The sequence below is a fragment of the Amblyomma mixtum genome, chromosome 2 (assembly GCF_055824585.1).
Source record: "Amblyomma mixtum isolate Tamu chromosome 2, ASM5582458v1, whole genome shotgun sequence".
Taxonomy (NCBI): domain Eukaryota; kingdom Metazoa; phylum Arthropoda; class Arachnida; order Ixodida; family Ixodidae; genus Amblyomma; species Amblyomma mixtum.
Genome location: NC_143013.1, coordinates 280,338,354 through 280,361,999, shown reverse-complemented (window position 1 = coordinate 280,361,999; position 23,646 = coordinate 280,338,354). Strand labels below are relative to the sequence as shown.

Genomic DNA, 23,646 nt, shown 5'->3' with positions numbered 1-23,646 from the left:
ATTTATCCCTAAACAGTAAGTGCACAGCAGCGTTAGTAAAATATTTCTAGGTTTAAAATATTTTAAAGAACATTTGACAGCCAACCTTGAGTCGCATTTTAAACCTAACTATAACTGCAGGTGCAATTGTATATCACGAAAAACAGCGCACAAAGAATATGCTTACAGAGGTTTTTTTTTTAATTGTTCTATGCAATCCAATTTTAGTTATTCAGGCTTCGACGCGGCGTCATCATGCCGGTGCACGAACCTTACAAAATGTTGCCAGTTTCACCTAAGCCTAACAATACGCCCGTAAACGGTCATGTCAGAGTCGCAGCTTATAGATCAGAGTTTTCCAGGAAGTCAGAAACGAAGTAATATGCCGCTTTCGTGACTATACTATTTTTTAGACTTCGAACACCTCCCGCTCGTTAAAAATACGGTGCTTTCATCCCTGGCATGAACAAATGACGCTTCCAGCAGAACAGAAATATGCAAATCGTTGCCTGGAAAGTTAAGGGAAATAAACAGTAAGACGCCGCAGTTCTCTGAAGACACGCAACTGATCCGCAACGATTGCAACCATTTTACACACGTCATACACTCCAGTCTGAAGCCACAATAACTTTCCATATTCACAACTCTAGATGTGAAAAGCGGCTAGAATTCTGACCAAGAATCAGCTTATTAGAAAGAGATTGAGAGATTAGCATTGATTCTCGGTCACAGGTGATCGACACAAGTGCGCCAAACTTTGTAAACAACTCGTATAGGTGTCTCTTACGCAAGCAATTATTGATTCTGCAGCTCGAGAATCCGTTCGCAACAATGTACAAAGGCGCACACAAGTCGAAGTGCAGTTAAGCCTGTCTCACCATAAATGAAAACAGAATTGGTAGAAAGATCACGAAACTGATGCGAGAAGGCTACCACAACCCTCCATGATTATTTTGATGCTTTTACTCCAATGAAAGCTTTTACAGTGAGCCGAGGCTTCACGCACGTGACGGCATATTTCTAGAGTGTGAAGGTGAATGGCAACAGGCGGGTGATCGGGTGATGCTTTTGGAGGGTGCGGTTGGGGTGGGGATGTGGGTGGCGCTCCTGTATGGAGGAGGGCTCACCTGCCGAGGCTCCGCACAGATGACGCCGGCATTTTCACAAGTGCCACTGGTACAGCCATATAGAAGAAAAAAACACATACACACGCAGTGCGGCTACGAGAAACCGTACCTGGGATCATTACCACCTCGTACGAGTCATACCTGGACAACCCAACAATTCTGGACAAATTCATTTTTGAGCGAAAATCGTTTATGACTGCAATTTTTTCATGTAATGTATGCTTTCACTATAACAATCAATGTATCCGCAGATCACCCGTCGGCAGGCATGAAATTTCTTTTTATTAACGTTTTTGCTATCGTGAAAAACGTTCCCATGTATTAGTTTTCTATTGCATTTAACCGTTCGATGCGATCGATGGAAATATTTTCAAAGAAAGAGTTTTTTACATATTCGAAGAATGAACCATTACCTTCAATATTTTCATAACAGTACCTTACAATTTTCCGATTTTCAAAATTTTTGACCGAGAATGTTGGACACGAACTTTCATTAGACAACGCGCGAGCGTGATTTGAATGTCATATCATACTCGATTCACTTCCCTTCGTATACCTGTACTGGTCGCAACAACACCAGTACTATAGGAACCTCTACTGCAGCTCTCGCACAGGCTCCTCCCTGCACGATAACCTTGCGCGCCTCGGCGGCGTTAACTTTCGAGGTTCCGAGCAAGCACAATAGCGAGGTGTGTGGTCCCAAATACAGCACAGTGTTCGGCTCTGCGGCACCGCTTTTCTCGCGCGGGTGCACTGAATGCAAAACACGCCTCTCAAGATCGTCCGTGTCGGGCTATAATCACGAGCGGCTTCCGAGCCAGCCGTTTACAGCGAAGGACGCTTGAAGGCTGTCCACGTCGTGACGGCTGGCAACGCCGACTATTGGGGCACGTCTCACTGTTCTGATAAAAGTCGGCAGGTTCGATCGGTTCCCACGTTAGATGTTCCACATTCTTAATCAGTTACAAGTTACCCTAAACTTGGTTTATCGACTTTCTTTGAGATGGTTAAGGCTGATAATATTCACGGACGCTCCCGTACATGCATCTCGCAAGGTGATAGTGGATTCGGAAGATTTGCTCACAACCCACAACACGAGTGTAAGCACGTGGTCGTGCTTAAGCTATAGTGATGGAGAGATCGGGACCAGATGTCTTCTTTAACGGCGGTAGATATTTATTGCCTGTTCAAGGAACAAAGCCTGATTATTTATCGATAATATTCTTTCCTGCCGTCCCAGGGTAACTAATCGTAAAGCGCAACGTAACATTTTACCGCAGTGCGACTAATACGGCTGCGAAAGATTTACATGTTCTGCATGCCCATGAGATTGTATTTGTGTGATATTTCATTTTCTAATATGCATTTCGATTCCCTTTTTTGTCTTCCAGTTCATGTGCACTTTTCTTTACGGTTCGGAAGAATGCGCGTTGATATATATGAAATGACTGCGCTAGTGTTTATCAGCTATTTTACGCCTTTACGACCATGATTATGTGCCCACAGCAATTAGCACGATCTCAGAGGTTATGCTATGCACGTATACTCGCGAATAACTCATATTCGAAATATATTGACCCCCCCCCAAAATTCTAGGTCATTAGGTTCACGTATTAGAAGAACGCATCTGAGATGTCGTGTGCCTGCCCATCACATTGGCCACACGTTACGTACTAAGTACTACACAAGGTTTGTCTAAAGCGCGCCAGCGGTGCACTGCATTGCAAGAAGGGGAAGATCTGGCAGCAGTTGTAGGGTCCTAGGTACGGAGCTCTCACATGTTGAGCTTTATGGCTACGTGTCTGTAGTCATATAGATTAGGTCGGGGCTGGATGCATCCTATCATCCCACCGGGAACGAGGTTCTATGTTAGAATACAACGTCTCTCTTGGGTGATTTGGTTCATCTTTGGTAAAGCTATGTGCTTGCGCGAAAAAGCGAAAAAAAAACAGTCCAAAAATGAAGAAACACATACAGGTACGAGGCGTAATCGTTGCGCCTCGTACATGTCGTATGTGTTTCTTCATTTTTGTCCTGTTTTTTTTTCGCGCAAGTACATACATTTACCATGTTAGAATGTGGGTGGGACAGTGTTCCAGTTACACGCATGTGAAACATTGTTCCACATACAGCTTTCTAAAATTAAACGTTGTTCTAAATTTTCATTAACCTTTCAATCTGTGGCACGGTTTCAGTTATTTATAGGGGTGTGCAAATATCTAATTTTTCGAATACGAATTGAATACGAATACTGGGTTCCGAATATCGAATCGAATATCGAATAATCAAGGACAGACGCATTTAACCACTACAAAACATTTATTTGAGCACCTAAGAACATCACAGTTCAACATCACTATCAGTGATGAAATGAGCACAAAAGGTGTGTGTGGCCGCACAAAAAGTATCAAAGTCTCGAACAATGTTCTTAGAAGAGTGGAAATATTAGAGAAGATGGCTAGTACACAGTATTGATCAAGGCTAGCTTGCCATAAACACAAAAGCACGTTGCTGGGATGAACATAAAAGGTTGTCGTGAAGGAAAACCGGCTGCTCCACATGGTCAGGCAAAAGTAGTTCCCTTCTAGCTGAAACGACTTCTCCAGCTACGGAAAAATACCCTCTCAATTGGCACTGAACTGGCACGTATTGCGAGGTATTTCGTGCACAGCTCTGACTATACCAGCTTCGCAGGTAGAGCCATAAAGAAACTCACCAGCGCAGTCAGCTACTGCATGGTCCAACGTTACGCATTGCTATGGTCGCCGCCATGTTATGTCTCTGTCGGTAGGACTTGCGGACCGAAATGAACGTCGGTGCTCGCAATAGAATATTCGGCTAGATACGAATATTCGCGTCGTGTCGAACATTCGAAGAAACACGAGTACTTGGATTTCGAATCGAATACGAATACTAAAAATATGATATTCGAATTATATTCGAAAATTTCGAATATTCGCACACCCCTAGTTTTTTAAGCTGATTTTTTTTATAAAGTTCTATTAAGTTCCACTAACTATTTCGAACCTAAATGTGTAACTCGATGCACACCGTACGTACAATCATTGGCTCTGAGTCCTGACCAGCTATAGACACAGAGTGCTGCCTTTGCATCGGAGCCTCCCGCTGACACATTCTGTGTGCGGGTTAGAGTATACGACATGTCTTACAACTGAATCACCATGCTTCATTATGTAATGGTTCGTCTCCTCTCTGGGCTCGTCTGCTCTTCTGTGGCCCCTCCCTCGAGTATGTTGCCTTAAGCACCATTTTTTGAACTTACATGCAAACACTATCGAACTAAACAGCTTGCCTCCTGCGCTCCTTGACCTTCTCGTTGACCCGCGACCTACACAAGCGGCGGTCCGTCACAGACGCATGCGCACACGGATTGCGTTGGGGCGGTTACGGAGAAACACGTGAGAGTGGGTTGGCAAAGACATAACTCGAACGCTCACTGTACATTCGCCCGTTCATTGTCTCCGCGGGAGAGAAGGTGGCCCAACCGAGATAACGAAGCCGCCCAGTGAGGGAGAGCGTTGCCCAAGAGGAGTGGCACGGTCGCTTTTTTTTTTTGCTGTTGTTGTTGCGTGGATGCTGCCGCAGTAAATAGTCGGCACACCCAAACTGATGCCAAGCACCCTTACCGCGCGAGTTGCGAGTGTTTAACGTCGTTTGGTACTCTTCCGTGTATTGTTCCACGTACGTGACCAGTGCAAAAACACTTCCTCTTTCATACCCTGAGGCAACCATGTGAAACAACAGAAGACGAAACATGACAAACACGCATAGCTAAAAACAACAGGCATAGTAACTGACGCAGAGTTAGCAACTAACAAGCGTTGATGAGTTCTGGCAACCCTAAGCAGCCAAATAGTCAGAAATTACCAAGAAAAACTGCACAAGTAATTACATGATCGATGCTACGAATCTCCGTTATAACTGCATTTGCTGTAAATTTGGCTTTTACACTGATCGCCTTCCCACTGCATCTTTCATTTGATTTCGCCGTCGCTTTTTAGATCGTTCCGCTGCTGCGTTGGACTTATGCCTCCATAAAAATGATCTATAACTGTCTATAGACTTCTTATAGACTATATTGGCTTCCTATAGATATTGTCTTTGTCTATTCATAGTCTATAGACAGCCTACAGAAAAAAGTCCACTTAAAGTGTATGACCATAAATCTATAGATTGTCTATAAAATTTGTATTTCCTATAGAATAGTCCTAAAATGTGGCGATATAACGTCTGCAGACTTTGTAGACAAAAGTCTATGGGCACTCTATAGACTGTCTAAAGAAATTTTGTAGGGATGGTAGGGGTGGTGGCCTTTTGGAGGTTGGAGTGGGTGGAGGCTCGTAGGTAGGCGATGCGGTTTTCACGCACGCACGCACGCGCGCACGCACACGCACCCGCGCACACGCACACGCACACGCGCACACGCGCACACGAGCACACGCGCACACGCGCACGCGCACGCGCACGCGCACACGCACACGCACACGCACACACACACACACACACACACACACACACACACACACACACACACACACACACCGCAGCAAAAAAATTAAGTGAGGTCTGTGTAATGTGACGCGAGTTTGAGCATCATCTGTCAGAGGGTTCATCATGCCTCAATGTGTTTAGCGTGTCGCGCCACCTATCCGTCATGAACCTGGTACGTGAAGGCCGTATTTCATGCAGACGGTCACCATAATACCCCGGCGCGGGAGTTTGGGAAGGAGGGGGAGAATGTTGTCTGGCTGTAACAGTTGATGCAGCAGCTGGGTTGCCAGCGTAATTGCTAGCTGCAGCATATAGTCTTTACCACAGCTGCACGAAGGTAAAATTTAAGATGTTCGCAGCTCGTGCATATCAAATGACCGCCCTGCCGATGAGAGATTGAAGTATTGGTTGCTGGCAGGGCAGGCAGCAACCTTACAGGGCTAGGTGGCCAAATACTTTTTTTTAAGATGTTTCGAGTGCTTTCTTTAGGAGCTAAAGGAAAAGGTGATAGCCCGTGCTTAAAGAAGTGTTTTCTTTACAACTAATCCTAGGTACTTCTCATCGATTCCTATGTGTTTTGAGGAAACAATTTCTCCCAACCATCTGGTGGTTAAAAGTTTTATTTTTCAAAATCAGCCTAGGAAATTGATAATAAACATAATGTGGCAAGATATTATGTGAACGAGAAAGAAAAGTGAGCAGAAATGTGGAGCCTTCTACCTTTTAGAAAATTAAATCTTCCTTCGCAAATCCTTGACTTGTTTGACCAAGATCTGTTAGTGCGGTCTTGGGACCAGCATAAACCTACATATTCTTCTGTATGGTAGATTTTTTTTTATGCAGTTCTAATGATTCGTTGTGTCCAATGGTCGATTCTCCTTTCGATAGCTTTGCTCTTGTCAACACAATGGGCGATACATGTTCACCGTGCACTAACTTTTTGTTCATCTCCATGAGGCTGCATTTCCCACTAATTAGAAAGCAATTCTGCGTTCACCTTCTATGTGCATGCGCCCCAATTTGAGGATCTGCAAGGCAAGAGAAGACTATGCAATCGTGCTTAACTGCACATGCTTACATCCTGCCTGCTTTGAACAAGGTGTTGTCGCTAGAGATCACGTGTATATTCAGAACGTGTCACCAGCATGCACCTCAGGCGTTCCATGCAAGCTTTTTTCCTCTGTACCAGCGAAAACAAGCAGTCAGTTTCTCAAAGAAAGGTAAACATTTCTCTCTGAAAATATATATGTTCCTTGTGTGCAGAAGAAGGCACAAGTAGCTGTTTCGCAGGCAAGTCTGAGATTTCGCAGGCAATATCGTCGATACGGCCTGCTGTTGGTCGCGCCACGATAAAAAAGACGCTTTGTAAGCAGAAGATTGGGAAGAGTGTGCTGGCCCAGATAGCGGTGACCGGGAACCGCGATCTATGCACGAGGTGCTCTGTCCTACTTGCATAAGTATTCGCTCACGTCAACATAATGGGCACTTTCAACATCTCACCTGATTTCCAGACTCAGGGAGTTCCCCTTTGCACGACCAAGGAATCCAAGCATGCAAACATCCTACGCTGAAGGAGTGAAGATAAGCACTCCTGGTGGTTCGAAGCCGTGGTCGCTCACTTCATTCCTTTCAATTTTTTCTTTATTTTTTTGCCCCATCTAACGTAGCTCACCATCAGAAAAATATACGGTCTCTTTCCGTAATTATCTGTTTGGAAGTCTTATCTTCTCTTATTCATCCCCTAATCTTTACTACAACCAACTATTGAGCAAGAACCTCTACTAGTTATTTGAAAATTAAAGAACAAGACTAATTCTAAATTTATTGTTGATTTTATACCAAATATTAGCTAGATTTTCCTGCTTTTTTGCGGCCCCTTTCCAGTTTGCTTTTTTTTTTTTGCTATAGTAGTCACAGTTTATAAGTACCTTCCAAATGATCCGTACTGGTTAGAATATACAGACTTCTAATAGTCTTGGAACCCAGAGCAAATCGTTCAAACAATACCTTAGTATCCAACAGACAAATATCGTCAATAAAAAATAGGGGGAAAACAAAGTACGTGTTATATTAACGCTAGTGAAAGGTTTTGCTGGTTCCAGTCCATTTGTAACAGGTAAAAAAGAAAGCAAAAGTTTTGCACAGGTGCTTAAACAGACATTTCATCAACCACACTCTCATCTAGCTTTCAACATATGAACCTACCTATCGACCTAAGGTGAGATTATACGAGTAAAAGATCATGATTAGTCACCTATGCCCTATCTGTGGAGTACAACTCTTTAGTGACTTATATTTAACAAGATATTATCGCTACTATTTAAAATAGAAGTTTAGTTCAAAAATGATTTTCTTGTTCATACATTTTCCAGTTTCTTTATAACTTAGCAACCTATTCAAACTTTAAAATTAATGAAGATTGACATTTCGAACTGCGTCTAATTCTCTAATTGAATTTTTATCAATGAGTTTTCAGGCGAGAGACCAGTCTTCTGTGATTCCAGAGAGATGATGTTAAGGAAGCGTGTACCGCCTGGGCTCAAGTTACCAATCCCCCATATCAACGAAGTAAAGAAGACACCTAGAAAACTACGAAACATAATATAATTTATTAGTCAACCACCGAGGAGATAATGGAAACTATTTCAATTCTGTAAGCCTTGTATAACTTCTCATTTAGTTAAACGTACAAAACACGCAACGTGCGTCGTCTAATTTTTTGTTTAACACCGATAAAGAAGCTCATTGGTCCTGGCCAGCCCTTGGCCGTGCAATCACTGATTGTAGATATGCGTATATATTTTTTACCTACTTTTTATTTTTTTCTCTCAAAGTTTTCTTTTGGCTAAAGCAGAAGCTTAGGCGAGTTGGTAATCCACTGAGCAGAAACAGCGCGAATTGAGTTTGGGGTGAAGGATGACACAAAAGAATGAGCGCTGACTTTCAACCGAAGTTTATTGTTTGGCCCGCGGAAATAAAGACGACAGAATAAACCAACAAATCAAAACATATCGGCAGTCACAGTAGAAGATACATTCTAACAACTGTTCATGGCGACAACAGCACGTTCCCAATCAGCACAGGTAATCGGTCCAGTATTGGAAATGGATGGCTTCACTCCGGTCCTTTATAGGACCTGCTTTTGCCAGTACATTATTAGCTGTGCTGCTGGGGTTCATTTGGCTGTGGCTAAAAACCTTAGTTCATTAGCTGTCACTGCAAAAGAGGGACTGCTGGCACATGCTTCGTTTACCTTTTGCGATTTCCACGACTTCAAGCATTTCGCGAGTGAATGGTTGTTGCGCCTGTTTATCATTATCACTCCGCGAAGTATGACCTGCATATTTGGCTGTATGGGCCATAATTTCCGTACATTTGCCATAATCTTCGGGTTACGTTCTCCTCATACACCTCCAAGCATTCCACTCTCCTCTCTGTTAATGACACCAATTTGGTGATGTTCGTAGTCTTCACTTTTGCATGACAGTGGCCTCCAGCATCAACGTGAGAGTTTTTCTCTCGTTCGAAGCATTTGCAAACAGTTCCCTGAGAAATAATCTGTTCGAACGTCGCACGTATCTCGGTCTGGCACGCACAACGACAGCTCAGCGCATTGCGAGCGAGCACCACAACCTAGGCAGGGAAACCCCAGCTTTTCTGCGCACTTGGAGCTGATTTCTACAGTTGTAAACAGTTTCTGGTGTCCCGTGCCTTAGTGCTTTGACGCGGAGGGCTTCGTGTTGTCGCTACTTCTCCATTCTATCCCTGCAGTACGCTGCACTATTCTATACAGTCACGTGATGAATTGTGAAGTGCTCACCTGACACGAAGGTTTACTAATTAATAACGCTACCAGTCATCATCAGCCTTACTACAACCACTACAGGGCAAATACCTATCCCTATATCTCTACAATCAACCCGGTCCTGTGCCAGCTGAGGCCAACTTATCCTCACAACCACTCCCAATAGCGTCAGCCGAACAAAGTAAATGCATGGTGCCCCCCAAAAAGAATAGAAGGAGGTAAAGCGTACAAATCACTCTTTGCGGGTGGTGTACGAGTCCAACCGTGCTTTCTCGTCACCGGTGCGGTGTGGTGTTGTGCTCCGGGAACTGCTCCTGGTTAACAGGCACCAGCACTAGATATTGAAACGCCTGCGCGGGATTTGGTAGGTAGCCCGTATAAGAAATACGGGAGGCAAAAAAGGAAGCTCAAATTGCAGAGCGTATCATCGCTTCTTGGCTGAAACTTGCAATAAAAGAACGAACAGAAGTGTACACCTCGAACCCTTCGTTGAAGCTTGCCACAGCTTTGATAGCACCGTGATATTTAATCGTGATGCTGTGTAAACGTCGTTCCATGGTCTCTATACGCACCTTGCCAGTGATCTGCGGTGTCCTTCCCAGCGGGTACCCTTGCTCCCCGGGGAAGCTGCGGGCGCAGACCTCGGAGTCGGACACCACAAACGGCACGCCTGAGTTAACTGGACCCGCAGTCTGGGGCTGCCCTGAAAAGTGGCCAAGGAACCGCGTAAATGGGCATATCATGTGCACTGTTTAGAGCGAAAGTGTCCGGGGCATGTGGTGGCGTGGCGGCGGCACATGCAGCCGAGTGCCTGCTGGTTGCTCTTAAAGAATAAGGCGCACTTGCGCTCTCGTGGAGTCATTAAACCAGGTGAAGACCACTACATATTTTGCCTAAGCGCCGCCTTCGTGTCCATAGGGATATCGTACGTGCTAGCACACGTCCGGTAAGCACTGTGCACACCATCCTCCTTATGGGCGTGAAAGAAGGACGGGGATTTCGGGCTCTAAAAAAGTTGTAGAGCAGTCTGAAGGAACAGCAGACCTCCAAGAAACGGCAACTGCACCCTATTGTTAGAAAGGAAAGGAAGGACCTGAAGCCTTTGGTTGAGGGGTTAAAAAGAAAATGATACGGTTACATGTAGCTGCTAATAGTGGCTTGACGGCTCGTTGTGTATATTGTCACATGGCGGTGACAACGAGCAAGCAGAAAATCTCAACGAAGACTTCGGCGGCAAACTTTTTAGGCGAAACGATGCCCTCTATTGAGTGGTGAAATTTTTATCGAAAAGGATGGCCGGAGGTATAAGCGGGGGTTAATGGGAGGGTTCTGTGATGGTGAGAACGTCAGACACCGAAACGAAGTCCAACAAAGCGCTGCGCTCAGTGCTTCAGTGCTTCTGGGAATCTTGACACCCCTTTGTTGAAAAGAATCAACTAAGCGACGGTGGCAACGCAACACGAGCACTTGCTAGTTATCGAGATCAAAATACACGGTGCTTTCGGTAGCGCTGTACTTAAGCATGAGTTTAAACTTTCCAGTTAATGCTCTTAACATTGAGAACATCAGAATCGGCCATCTTTGATCGTGATCTCTCAGGCATAGTCTAGTTGTTTCCAGCAAAACCGCGCGAGATAACTTCCCCTGCGGGCGGGCAGAAGAGGATAAAGCTGATAGCCAACTGCGATAAACGGAGAACATTGTTTAAAAAGTGCACATGGGAATATATCGGCATCCTTCCACATGATACGCACACCCTTCCAATTTATTTAGGCCTATCAGGCGAGCGTCGCCTGTTCGCTTTATCACGACCCTAAGACGGAACCAAGCGGCCAACTCAGCGACAGTTTCCGCATCCGCACGAAGCACACGCTAGGGCGACCGTCGTCCGCTATGCTGTTCCTGGTATTACGTGTATAGCCACTGGCTCTTTCCATCGTTTATCGCGCTGCTTGAAACACCCGTCGCCGACGTCCCTGAGAGAGCAAGTGAAATCGACAGATGGAAGCAGGCTGAGCATTCCACGATCAAATCTCGCAGTTTGCGTTTGGCTTTTTTATTGCTCTTTCAAAAGCGAATTGACATTACTAAACGCACGCGAAGAACACGAAGAGGAGTAGAATATCCATGCAACGACAGTCGGGCTTTCCAAACCTGACATTCCTTTACACCCCATTCCTCGATCTTGAAGCACTCCATTCTAGTGACCCTGCATGCAATAGCGTCTGGAAATTAACAGCGCCAAAGCTGTTCTTATGTGCTTTTAAGAGCAACGACGAGGGCTCCTATCTCCTGTCGACTGTTCTGGACAGTTCTAGGAAAGGGGGGGGGGGGGGGGGGGGGCGAATTTGGCGATCGCGATGATGAAGGCCTGCATAGTCTTCGTACAAGCGTTGCATTAAGCATGCAGGCAACAAGGCTTATCCCGCAAGTTTTAAGACATCGGTGAGACGGGCTGAGGCGGGCTGATGTATGGAGCTGCGCTCATGATCCCATTAAAATATTTTGCGGCGCAAGCAGTACTAGTGTAACAATGCGGTGATGGCGGCGTCTTTCTATAGCTTCGGACAGTGAAGCCTCTCCAAAAGCACCCCCCCCCCCCCCCCCCCCCCCCCCCCCCCCGCCCGCATCAATATAGGTGGCGTTGCCTCACATCTATGTTCACCCGCCAGAAAAGCCAACCGGCACCAACCCACCCAACTGTACCTAACTGTACGTGAAAAAAATTGCCTGTACGTTTTCCAGCAAAGCCTTGCCGAGAAGGAGAACCGGCTAAAAGCTTCCAGTTTCCCGTCCTCTGCTTTTGGCTGTTGGTGAAACTTTAGCAAGAAAAATGAAGAAGCTTACAACTACTTCCGAAAGTCCATAAAAGCTACAAGACATGGTGTTTCAGCGCTCCGCTAGCTTTCTGGTCTTTGCGCCGCATCTCCGGCTGGGAAAGAGAACAAGCCTGCAAAACCAAGAACCAAACTAGGTTGACAAAGTGTTCAGTGGGGGTAGTGTATTCACTTCCCACGTCCTGTGGGAAAGTATATAATGGGCAGACTGGGCAGTGCATGAATGAACGCCTCAGAGAACAGGACAAAACGTTACGATCAGGTGCGATGAGCAACCTGGCTTTGCATGTTAAAGACTAGGAACTGTTCGCCTGTATTTCACCGCACTAGCATTATTGGCAGGGGGAAATCCAGACACGAGCGCGAGATGCTTGAAGCGTTTCTTATCAAAAGGAATGTGCGCTCCTGCATAAGCGATCTGTCTCTGGTTATCACAGAGAGAGAGTGGCGTTTCCAGTCGGGGACTGAGTAACGACCTGACTTTAATTTCTTTTGCAATGCAGTGGTCATGCAAGCAATGGGGATTCGTGGTGTAGAAGGTGATTACGTAAAAATACTGGAAGATGTCTATAATGCCTGCACAGCTAGCATTGTCCTCCAAAAGGCCTGCAATCAAATTCCAATAAGGAAGGGTGTCAGGAAGGGAGACAAAATTTTTCCAATGCTATTCACCGCCTGTTTGCAGGAAGTATTCATCGGCCTAGATTCGGAACAGTTAAGGATATGAGTTATGGCGAATACCTGAATTATATGCGATTCGCTAATGACATTGCGTTGCTAAGTCACTCAGAAGATGAACTTAAAAGCATGAACTACGAGTCAGGCAGAGCAGAAAGGTGAGTCCAAAAACTAATATGGAGAAAACCAAAGAAATGTTCAATGGTCTCGGAATGGAAAAGCAGTTTACAATTGCTACCGAGGTGCTCAGAGTGGTAAGAGAATATGTCTACTTCGGGCAGATATTGACCGCAGATCCTGATAACGAGGGTAAAATAACTAGAAGAATAAGAATGGGGTGAAGCGCATTTGGCAAGTTCTTTCATATCATGAATGGCAGTGTGCCAATATCCTTCAAGATAAAGGTATATAACAGCTGTATTTTGCAGGTAGTCACCTATGGGGCAGAAATCTTGAGGCTAACGAAAAGGGTTCAGTTTAAATTAAGGACAACGCCGCAGAAATATGGAAAAGACATAGATGCAACAATAAGATACAGGAAGAGGGCAGAGTTAGTCAGGGAACAAGCGCGGGCTAATGGCATGCTAGTCGAAATCAAGAGGACCAATTGAGCTTGGGGGGAAAGGGGGGGGGGGGCGAAGGCAACATAACCGATAGCCATTGAGGGTCCCACAGTGGATTCGAAGAGAAGGCAAACGTAACAAGTGACGGCAGAAAGTTAAGTTGGCGGATGAGATTAAAAGTTTGCGGGGATAGGGTGGCCGCAGCTGGCCCAGGACAAGATTAACTGGAAGCGATATTGGAGAGGCCTTTGCCCTGCAGTGGGCGTAATCAGGCTGATGATGACTGTGGAAGTTCGCTTGCGCAAGAACAAGATTTTAAATGCATGGGTGAGGCAAAATAAATCAGTTGCAAGTCGGGCAACAGTGCGTGTGTGCCTTTTAGTCCTTCGTCTCGTTTATTCACTTTTTGCTAATACATACGAGGGGCGTTCAATACAGATTTTCCCTGACCCACTTCCTGTGGACGGAGGGCAACGAAACTTTGCAGATTTATTAGTCCTTCTCTACACAGGTTCCACCCAGGACACACACTTCTCCCATCTTTTTATGCAACTGAAAGCACCTCGCTTGTAGAAGTCGACAGGTTGCTCCAAAAGCCATGTTGTGCCTTCAGAACTCAGAGCCTCATCATATGGAAAATGCTTGCTCTTCAGATATGACTTCAGTGTTGGAAAGAGGTGACAGTCCGATGTTGCGAGGTCGGGTGAATAAGGGGGATGTGGTAGAATTTCAAAGCCGCAGCAGCGTGCTTCCATCTTGGAAACATGTGAGTTGTGAACTGGGGCATTGTCTTGCAGAAGGCGGACACCTTTGGTGAGCATGCCAAGTCTCTTGCTTTTGATGGCATCCCGCAATTTCCGCAGCAGTAAAGCATAGTATGCCCCAGTAGTCCTGGCACCCTTTGCTAGGAAATCTATCAAGACTACTCCGTGCTGGTCCCAAAAGTCTGTGAGCATGACCTCGCCCGCCGATGGCTGGGCGTGTGCCGTCTTTGGAAGCGGGGTGTCCAAGTGCTTTATTGCATCTACTGGACATTAGTCTGGGGGTCATAAGGATGGACCCAGCTTTCATCCTGTGTGATCAGTCTGTTGAGAAAGTCTTCCTGGTTTCCATGGCACATGGTCAAAAGAGCCTGGGAGCATTCGACTCGTTCCTGCTTTTTGGAAAGGTGTGAGCAGCCGGGGAACCCAGCGAGCGGAAACCTTCCGCATATTAACGTGGTCCTGAATAATTTTTTCCACGGACCAGCACTAATCTTGACATTTTGGGCTAGATCTCGAATGGTTATGCGGCGATTTTCCAAAATGGCGGCCTCCACTTGCTGGATGGTGTGTTCATCGATAGCGGAAAGGGGTCGCAATGCAATCGGAGCCGTTTCCACCGAAATCCGACCGCATTTTAATTGACGATGCCAGTTCTTCACTACATTATAAGATGGGGAATCCTCCTCATAAACCACTTTTATCTCATCGAACGTCTCCCTTGGAGTGGGGCCTTTCACGTACAAGAACTTGATAACTGCTCTTTATTCCATTGCATCCATTATCACACCTCACACCACTTCAGCACCTATAAAAGAAAGACCGTTATTACTTGAGAGTTGCACATTGACACGCGACCTATAGTGACTTGAGTCATTACACATGCGCAGTTTAGCATCCTGCAATTGATAGAAGTGAGTCAGGGGAAATCTTTATTGAACAACCCTCGTACATGCATGCATGCATACATACATACATAGATGCATGCATACATACATACATACATACATACATACATACATACATACATACATACATACATACATACATACATACATACATACATACATACATACATACATACATACATACATACATACATACATACATACATACATACATACATACATACATACATACATACATACATACATACATACATACAAACATACATACATACATACATACATACATACATACATACATACATGCATGCATACATACATACATACATACATGCATGCATACGTACATAATACATACATACATGCATGCATGCATACATACATACATACATGCATATGTACATACGTACGTACGTACATACATACATACATACATACATACATACATACATACATACATACATACATACATACATACATACATACATACATACATACATACATACATACATACATACATACATACATACATACATACATACATTATATATGCTCAATGCAAAAACATAAAACAATTGCTGAGATGAAGGTGAGCGAATATCACCGAGCCAGGGAGTTCTAGCTTTCCATGTCTCTAGGAAAAACCCGTATTTATATGTGTCAGTGTGTGTGTAAACAGAAGAAATATTTAGTGTGTGGCGGCGCCTTGTTGATAATGGTATATAAGAACTGACACAGGTGCTCAGTGTGATTATGCGTGACGAGGTATTCAGCGTGAATACGTACTTGAGGCATTCGGCGTACAGGCGTGTCGAACGTGGGCTTGGAGATAACGCGCGAATATTAGATGAATGCGAGGAATCTGTCACAACGACGGCAGATAAAATAAATTGCTTTTTTGTGGACAGATTAACTTTTCTTCATTTCTCTTTGTTATAGGAATTCCACACAATGAAACCGTACTCAATAAGCGGTCGGAGAAGTGTTTTGTAATCTAAAAACTTCGTGTGCTGTGGGGCTACGCGCAATGCACTCCGCAGATAAACAAGTCTCTGGAGTGCTTCGTTACATGCGATATTGATGTGCTTCGACAATATTGCGTGTGAAAAGCAGTCTGAAGTACTTTGGACTCGCTAGGAATGACGTTCGGAACACAAAGAGAGTTGTCTTCCGATATGTTAAAGGGCACCGTGTCCTTTCACATTCCACGAAAGCACGTGTCCTCGTCAATAGCGGGGCTGGTGGTTGCTCATTCTAAATTAATGTAAATACTACAGCTCTGCACACGGGCACTTCCTCTCCATCTGGTCCCATTATTTTTCCTTCTCTCCTGATTCGCACCGGGTCCGCTATGATTACTACCGGTAGGCGCCCGACGCAAGTGGTCAAATGTTTTTCATGTTTCACACCCCGGCCACTGTAAGGCGCTTCGGTTTTGCAAAGAGGTGCCTTGGTAATGAAGCTTATAGAGAATTATGGTGGTACAAGTATAAAGCACAGAGAGCAGCTCGGAAAGGAATGATTGTTCCAGGGCTTGCTTTTTGGAATGAAGTTTCGTGTGTAAGGGCTGAAGTTCAGTTAGGGCTGGAAATAAACCAGAGAGCTGTTTACTAATAGAAGTAGGTGCCCACGGCAAAAACACCATTGAGACAGTGCAGGGAGAAATGGGCTGGACATCGTTATAAGCACAGGAAACTCAGAGTAAAATTTTATGTGAGGAACGCCCGAGGAAATTGGACGATAGCAGGTGTGCAGCTAACCTGTTTATATGCTGATACAGAAAGAGCGTTGGCAAAAAGTGATGAAAAATGGTTATAAAACTAACCAGCATGTAAGCATGGAACCAGAACGGGGAAATAGCTATAATCGTCCGGGCGAAGGCTGAGGGTGAGAACAGGATTAATTTAAAAAAAAGCAGAATGCACCTGTGCAGAAGATGAAAAAGTCAAATCAGGAAGAAATCGTTTTATGATAACTCAAGAGTCAGCGCCCTGCAGTTTGAAGCTAGATGAGGTTGTCTTAGAACGCGGAGCTGCAAAAGTAACGTAAGAGTACAACACGTACGAGTGTGCGGTAAACCTATGAGAAATATTCACCATATTTTGTTAGAATATAGCAGCATCCATCGAGATGCTGACGAAGGCTGACTCAGTATTCCTGAGACCACATAGTTTAGGGGTAACAAAAGGTAATGGAAACGTATCTGCGGTAGACATCAGTAAAAAAAAAAACGGTTGGAGGATTGGCGGCTTACTTGCAAGGACAATGGCCTAAAGACCAGATTTCAGGATTCAAAACTGGAATAGCGTAGAAAACCTATAAGTCGATAGAATTTGGATTTTGAAAACAGGGAAAATTTCTGCGTAGAACCGTTAAGTTGGACATATTGGTTAGAGAAATACAAATAACACAAATAACGAGCATGGTGGCACTCCGAATCCTCCCATAACCAAGCGAATGCTACTAACATCCACCCATCCGGACAGCCTACGAACAAGCCTAGGCGTCTAAGCCACACAATTATCGCTGTAAAACTCGCGGCAAATGGTACCGATGTTGGACCAACGAACTTTAACGGGGATAGTTCAAGCGGGACTCTACGGCATCAGTGTCTGGCAAAATGACGTCATTACCTCCCTGCGCTGTGGGCGCGCCAGTTTACTGATGTTTTTGGTACATAGTGCACAGGCTGCGGACTCTTCGTAGTCCGGCTAAGGAAAGCTAGTAGAAGAGACAAAAGGTTCTTTAATCCAGCGACGACAGCGGCAGAACCTGCAGACGCGTCCACAAGAGGAGAACGAGGTCGTGAGAAAAGGAAAGGCGCGGCAGGCAGCCTTCATTCACTTCCACCTCGCCGTCCGTGCCGAGAGAAGCAATCGCGATATGCTTCGGCGAACGCTGGGCGGTGATCTGTGGCATGAAATAGGCTGTATAAATAAATTTCGCACGCACTCAGACACAGCCCCGTTTCATTCACTTCTCCAGAGCGACGGAACCTTAGAGAGACCGTAGGGTTTCTGTTGAGCTATTTATTTATTGGCGAACTGGAATACAAGTCCGGGAACTTATGCGCTCGCTTCACCCTTGTTGGTTACACGTATCACCTATCACGTACACCTGCAAATACCAAAGTATGAGCAACGTTAACCTGCTTCGACAGCTTTCTGCCTCCTCTCCTCCCTTCGAGGGCATCAAGCTAAATTTAATCAAATGGAATTGCGCTAAGAAGTGCAGGGTCTCATAAGCTCTGTAAGCATCGTGGTGCCCCCGAGTGTCCAGAAAAAAGTGTATGGTGTCGACTGACTCCAGTTTCGTGCTCTTTTAGAGCAGTGCCAGTGTTACAGATTGTACAGGGTATTTGAAGGCTCATTTCATAAAATACTTTCTTTTGTTTCTATAATACACCACATTTTGACAGTTCTGCCCCCGTATATTCCGCCTTTGCCGCCTACATGGCTGGCTTCTGAGCTATATAGGGGCCGCACTTAATCAAGCCGCAAATAAGCATTTCCTTATTCTCCTTGATATTAATAAGTACCTACTTTAAAGCTGGTATTTTTTGGTATAGGTAAATGCTATAGGTAAAGGTTAAAAATTTAAGTTTTCCTAAACGCGTGAAATTCGTATCGCTCAATATATGAAGGATGCTAAGAAACCGACGATTGAGGCTAGTTGGCATAGTATTTTTGCGATGGAATCCCAGGCCGTTCTGTCAAAGTTAGAGCTTGCATTGTAACAATGTTAAGAAAGGAAACACATTGGACTACAGATTTCTGTGCCTATTGTTAGCCCACTGAAAAAAAGTCAGGGCCTTCAATCCATGCAAGTAAGAGCCATATATTGAGAGCGAATAAGTCTGCACGCAGTCTACACAGGCACTGCAGAATCATCCATGCACCTTGTGTGGACCGCAAGGCAGTGAACGTGCAAATCAGAGCCGTCGCAATGTCGCACGGAGCGAAAGGCATTTGACACTCAGGATTTTCCTGAGGCACTCCATGTTTGCGATAATGTGATGGCTATGTAAGAGAAGATGGGTGTTCCCCCTTCACAGATGCTTTTTTTGCTTCCATGAGTAATCTTTGAGAGATTGGACAGAGGCAGTGCATCTTTGGGTTTTACCCCGACGTCGCTTGAAAAAAAGACATCGAGAGAACTTCCCCTCTTAAAAAAAAACAAAAAAAAACTGTACTTTCCTTCCGCAAAACTGAGCTGTTCCTTCTTGGGCTTGCTTCTTGCACAGTGTGTATATAGGCTTGTAATCTGCATCTGTATTACTACATCGGCAGTATCCGCTTTGTCAGCAGACAGTCAGCGTCTTGGGACGGGAACTGATGTGCAAGCGTTCCTTCGTATAGAACGGAAGAAGCCGCTCAAATCCACAAAGTACGTATGTGCCCCGCATTGTTAGCGACATTTTAACATAATCACCTCCATCTATGCAGTGTTATCTGCAAGAAGTTTCTCTCCAGAGAGCGTAGAAAATTACTTTGATAGTACTAACGGGGCGTTCTGTGCTTTAAACTATTGAGTCTTCATGTTTTTAAATTTACTACATGTTAAATTTTTGTATCTTCGCTTCCTGTCAAGATTAAATTAGCGAACGTCGCCCTGCTGTGCTTTAAACTATTGCGTCTTCATGTTTTTAAATTTACTACATGTTAAATTTTGTATCTTCGCTTCCTGTCAAGATTAAATTAGCGAACGTCGCCCTGCTGTGCTTTAAACTATTGCGTCTTCATGTTTTTAAATTTACTACATGTTAAATTTTTGTATCTTCGCTTCCTGTCAAGATTAAATTAGCGAACGTCGCCCTGCGGAGCGTCGCTGAGAGCCACTGCAAATGTGCAGAAAACATACAGGTACTAAACTCGTGTGTTCGGTTAGCCTGCATAGCCGTCCAAAGTTCGCCATTGATCTCACAGTTATGCTTCGCATTCGTCGTTAGTTTCCATTTCTTTCTGAGCTACGCTGTTGACGCAGCGGCTGCTGCCTCCACGCGTACGGCATGTGGATATTTCTGAAGCGATGCGCTGCTGCCCATTATTAGGGACACCAGCTCCCGTGACGACACGCAGTTCTTTTAATGAAGCGAAAGCTTGACTAAGGGACCTTAGGCTTCAATCGCGGACCGTGCAAATTTGGCCTTCAGCTGAGTTAGAGGTCAAACCATGAGAAAGAGAAACTGAATCAATATCCATGACTGGGAGTCGAACCCACGGCTGAGCGAACAGATCTCTTTTAATGGCCGCTCAGCGAGACCACTAGGCTATCGCAGTAGTCAACACGCTTCCTGTTAAACTGCACCACACTCTCGCGCTGTGCATTGGAGAGCGTCGTCTTCACCATCTTCCATCTGCTCCGTACCGCGGCACTGCCTGCTCACCGTCGCCTTCTACGTAGCACGAATCCGTGCTTTCGCTCCGATTCGAATGTAGTAAACATTCCCTGCAGTTTTTGTTTACTTTTTATTCATTTATTATTTTTTTTAGTAGGCTAAGCACTTACAGGCCATTACTCATAGGAAGGTATTCTCTTTTAAAACAGCGTGTCCTGCTCGGCTTTCTTGAATGTAAGGCGATCCGTCAGCGCATAGCGCGTTGGATGCGGGTAGGCAACGTCCAACGTTCGCGGGGTCTTTGCGAAGGATCGGTGCAGAGTGAAAATAGATCGGCCCGCTATCGGCCTTCGATTCGGGCGTAAGCGCGATAAAGCTACGAGTGCCCGCATTCTGACTTTTCGTCTCCTGCGGGAGTACGTTCAGGTCGATTTCGTTTTATTATGCGAGCTCTGTACAAAAACACGTGTATACGCACGCCGGAACCTCTGCCAGGCACTTGGTACAACCTGCTAACTTCCGGTGCTCTGTTCTTCAGTGAATATGGCGGAGCTTTTGGTTTTCTTAAACTCGGAAGTTGATCGCGTTTGATATTAAGTTGAAAAGTTGATCGATGGCCGCTCATAGTCACCGATGCGCGAGTGCCCTACATGCTTCAAACAGAGCGCCAAGGTCTTCCAACAAGAGAGCTGGTGGCTCCAATGTATTATACGTGATTGGGTGTCCTTGATATACCTGCGATTCGCATCTCAGTTGTCTTGGCTACGAGAAAGATTTTGTTGGACATTGCCAATTCAAGAATGTGCTGTCACTATGTGATGTAGGAAACAGATCCGGCTTCCCAAATGGCTTTCTTGCGTGTGACGCTGCTCTCAAAAACTGGGCAATTGGAGACAAGTTCCACAATCTGAATTTTTCTAATGTGCTAGAAGCTTATTTTTGTCAAGCTGTGTTCATAAACATCTCGTACAAAAAGCGTTAAGGTCTTCGCTATCCCGTATTACGAAAGTTGAATTCAGAATGTGCCGTTGTATTACATGTACCACTTTTTAATTATTTTTTATATATGAAATGTTTTGTTGCTTTATCACTTCCAACATACTGCGGCAGCCAACTCTACGTTGAGGAGTTAAGCTCTCTAGAAGAAGCGAAGTGAAGTTCGTTACGCCTCAACAGTAGTCTGTACAGTACTCTGTGCACTCTTAGTTAAAAATTGAAGAGAGTACTAATCATCTCAGTTAAAATTGAAGAGAGTACTAATCATCTCAAGACGCGGGTTCGATCCCTGCCGCGGCGGCTGAATTTCGATGAAGGTGAATTTCTAGAGGCCCGTGTACTGTGCGATGTCAGTGCACGTTAAAGAACCCCAGGTTGTCGAAATTTCCGGAGCCCTTCACTACGGCGTCTCTCATAGCCTGAGTTGCTTTGGAACGTTAAACCCCAAAAACCAAACCAAACCAAACCACTAATCATCTCATAAGCTCAAAAATGCGATTTCTAGCTTTGTACTGCACACCGTCTTTTACTTCAAACTAATTTAGACTCAAATCTTCTGCAAAGCTTACGGCAGAGTAGCTAGGCGAAGTTAGTAAATTTCTATTGAGACGATGTGTTATTGTCCAAGTCAGGGTATGAATTGCAGCTTCGATGCAGCAACATCAATTAATTTATAAACGGAAATACGATGAAAAGGTATTTGCTCTCGTGGCGCTCAGCATTTATCATCAGATACGGATGTGCCCAGTGAGGCAAGACGCGCGTCATAATCTCGCATTTTTAGTAGGTCGCTTGAAGAAAAACTGCTGCCCAAAGCAAACAACCCTATGATAGAATGCAGAGCAGAACCATCACTTTGGCTCTGGCATCGTAAACTTAAAGAAGGCCATGCAGTTGTCCTCGGAAGCGGAACGTTTTAAATTCTAAAATAACCGCTGTCGGTTTGTTCCCTTACTTCTCGTTTACATACTGCCACTAACATGCGGTGCTCAGCAGAAATGGCCCGACACAGACGCATTAGATTACTGCCATGTCCCTCGCGCAGTCTCCATCAATATTACTGGGAGAATTCTGAATTGCTTTTGTTATATATGCTTATATCTGAATTCTCCTTTCATTATATCTTTGAAACAGCTGGGCGCACTCCGACACTGCATGACGATTGGCTGAAGACCGCAGCGCCATCACCAACAGGAAACTCCTCGATCATTTCTGAGAAGACTTCGCGGTCAGCACCGCTGTCATACATCTCATATGCGACAGCGTAAGTGCATGACCTCGCATACTCTCCGACAGCAATGAGTGGTCTCTACCACGAACGCTACTACCAAAACTTTTTAGAAATGCTACGTTATCTCATTGTTTCAATTCCAAGAATAATGCTCGAGGGTGACAACCCTTCTGATTCGGCCGAGCAATTTGAAACAAGCCCGTCCCGATGGGTGCCCGAGTCTTTAACACGTGAGCATAAAACACATTAATGTGCAACAATGCGATCAAATGCTATTTAGGCTCGACCAAGTTAACGCAACAGGCGCGTTTCTGGCCTTGTTACAGGTGATGAGACAAGCAGATTTGCTAATAGCACCAGAAAAAAAAAACCTTCAGACAAAAGTTTCGATTTTTTTCCGATCAAAATTCGCCAACAGCAGTTGGGTGGCCCCGAAGTGTCAGCGGCGACAATTGAGTAAGTGGACAAATGAGATTAGGAAATTTTGCCGCCCGCTCTCATCGCCTCTCAGGCAGACCGTTATGACTCACATTTTGCCCTCGCCAGATATTTTCTAGACAGACGTGTATTACATAGAAATCCCCTACACCGATCGCAGAACGTGTTCTTGCGCTTTTAACATATAGCAAGGTGCGTGCATGTATGTGTGAACAGAGTGCGTTGCGCTTAATAAAAGTTTGGATTCGCGGTGCCCACGCCTATTATATGTCCCGTGCCTTGGAAATTTCGTTTACGACGCCACGCGCCGACCTCAACCTGATTAAATCCTTCTCCCCACCGAACAATCCGATATGTGCAGGCCTGATCGAGTGCGTCAGCGGGTACGCACTGAGGCCGTGGGGAGGCAGCACTTTGTCTCGATGCCCTTACTGGCTGTGATAGTTTCACGAAATCGTTTAGTGCGTAAGTGCACG

At 45.0% G+C, this 23,646-nt stretch overlaps 1 protein-coding gene across 1 annotated transcript in view; it reads right to left on the bottom strand.

Annotated features, from left to right (window-relative positions):
* Positions 1-23,646, bottom strand: part of LOC149364148 (uncharacterized) — a 41,459-nt gene that overhangs the window by 8,309 nt on the left and 9,504 nt on the right. Inside the window, exon 2 of the mRNA XM_089570036.1 lies at positions 9,996-10,126. Coding sequence (XP_089426162.1) covers positions 9,996-10,126 — 131 coding nt within the window. The remainder of the gene's footprint in view (positions 1-9,995; positions 10,127-23,646) is intronic.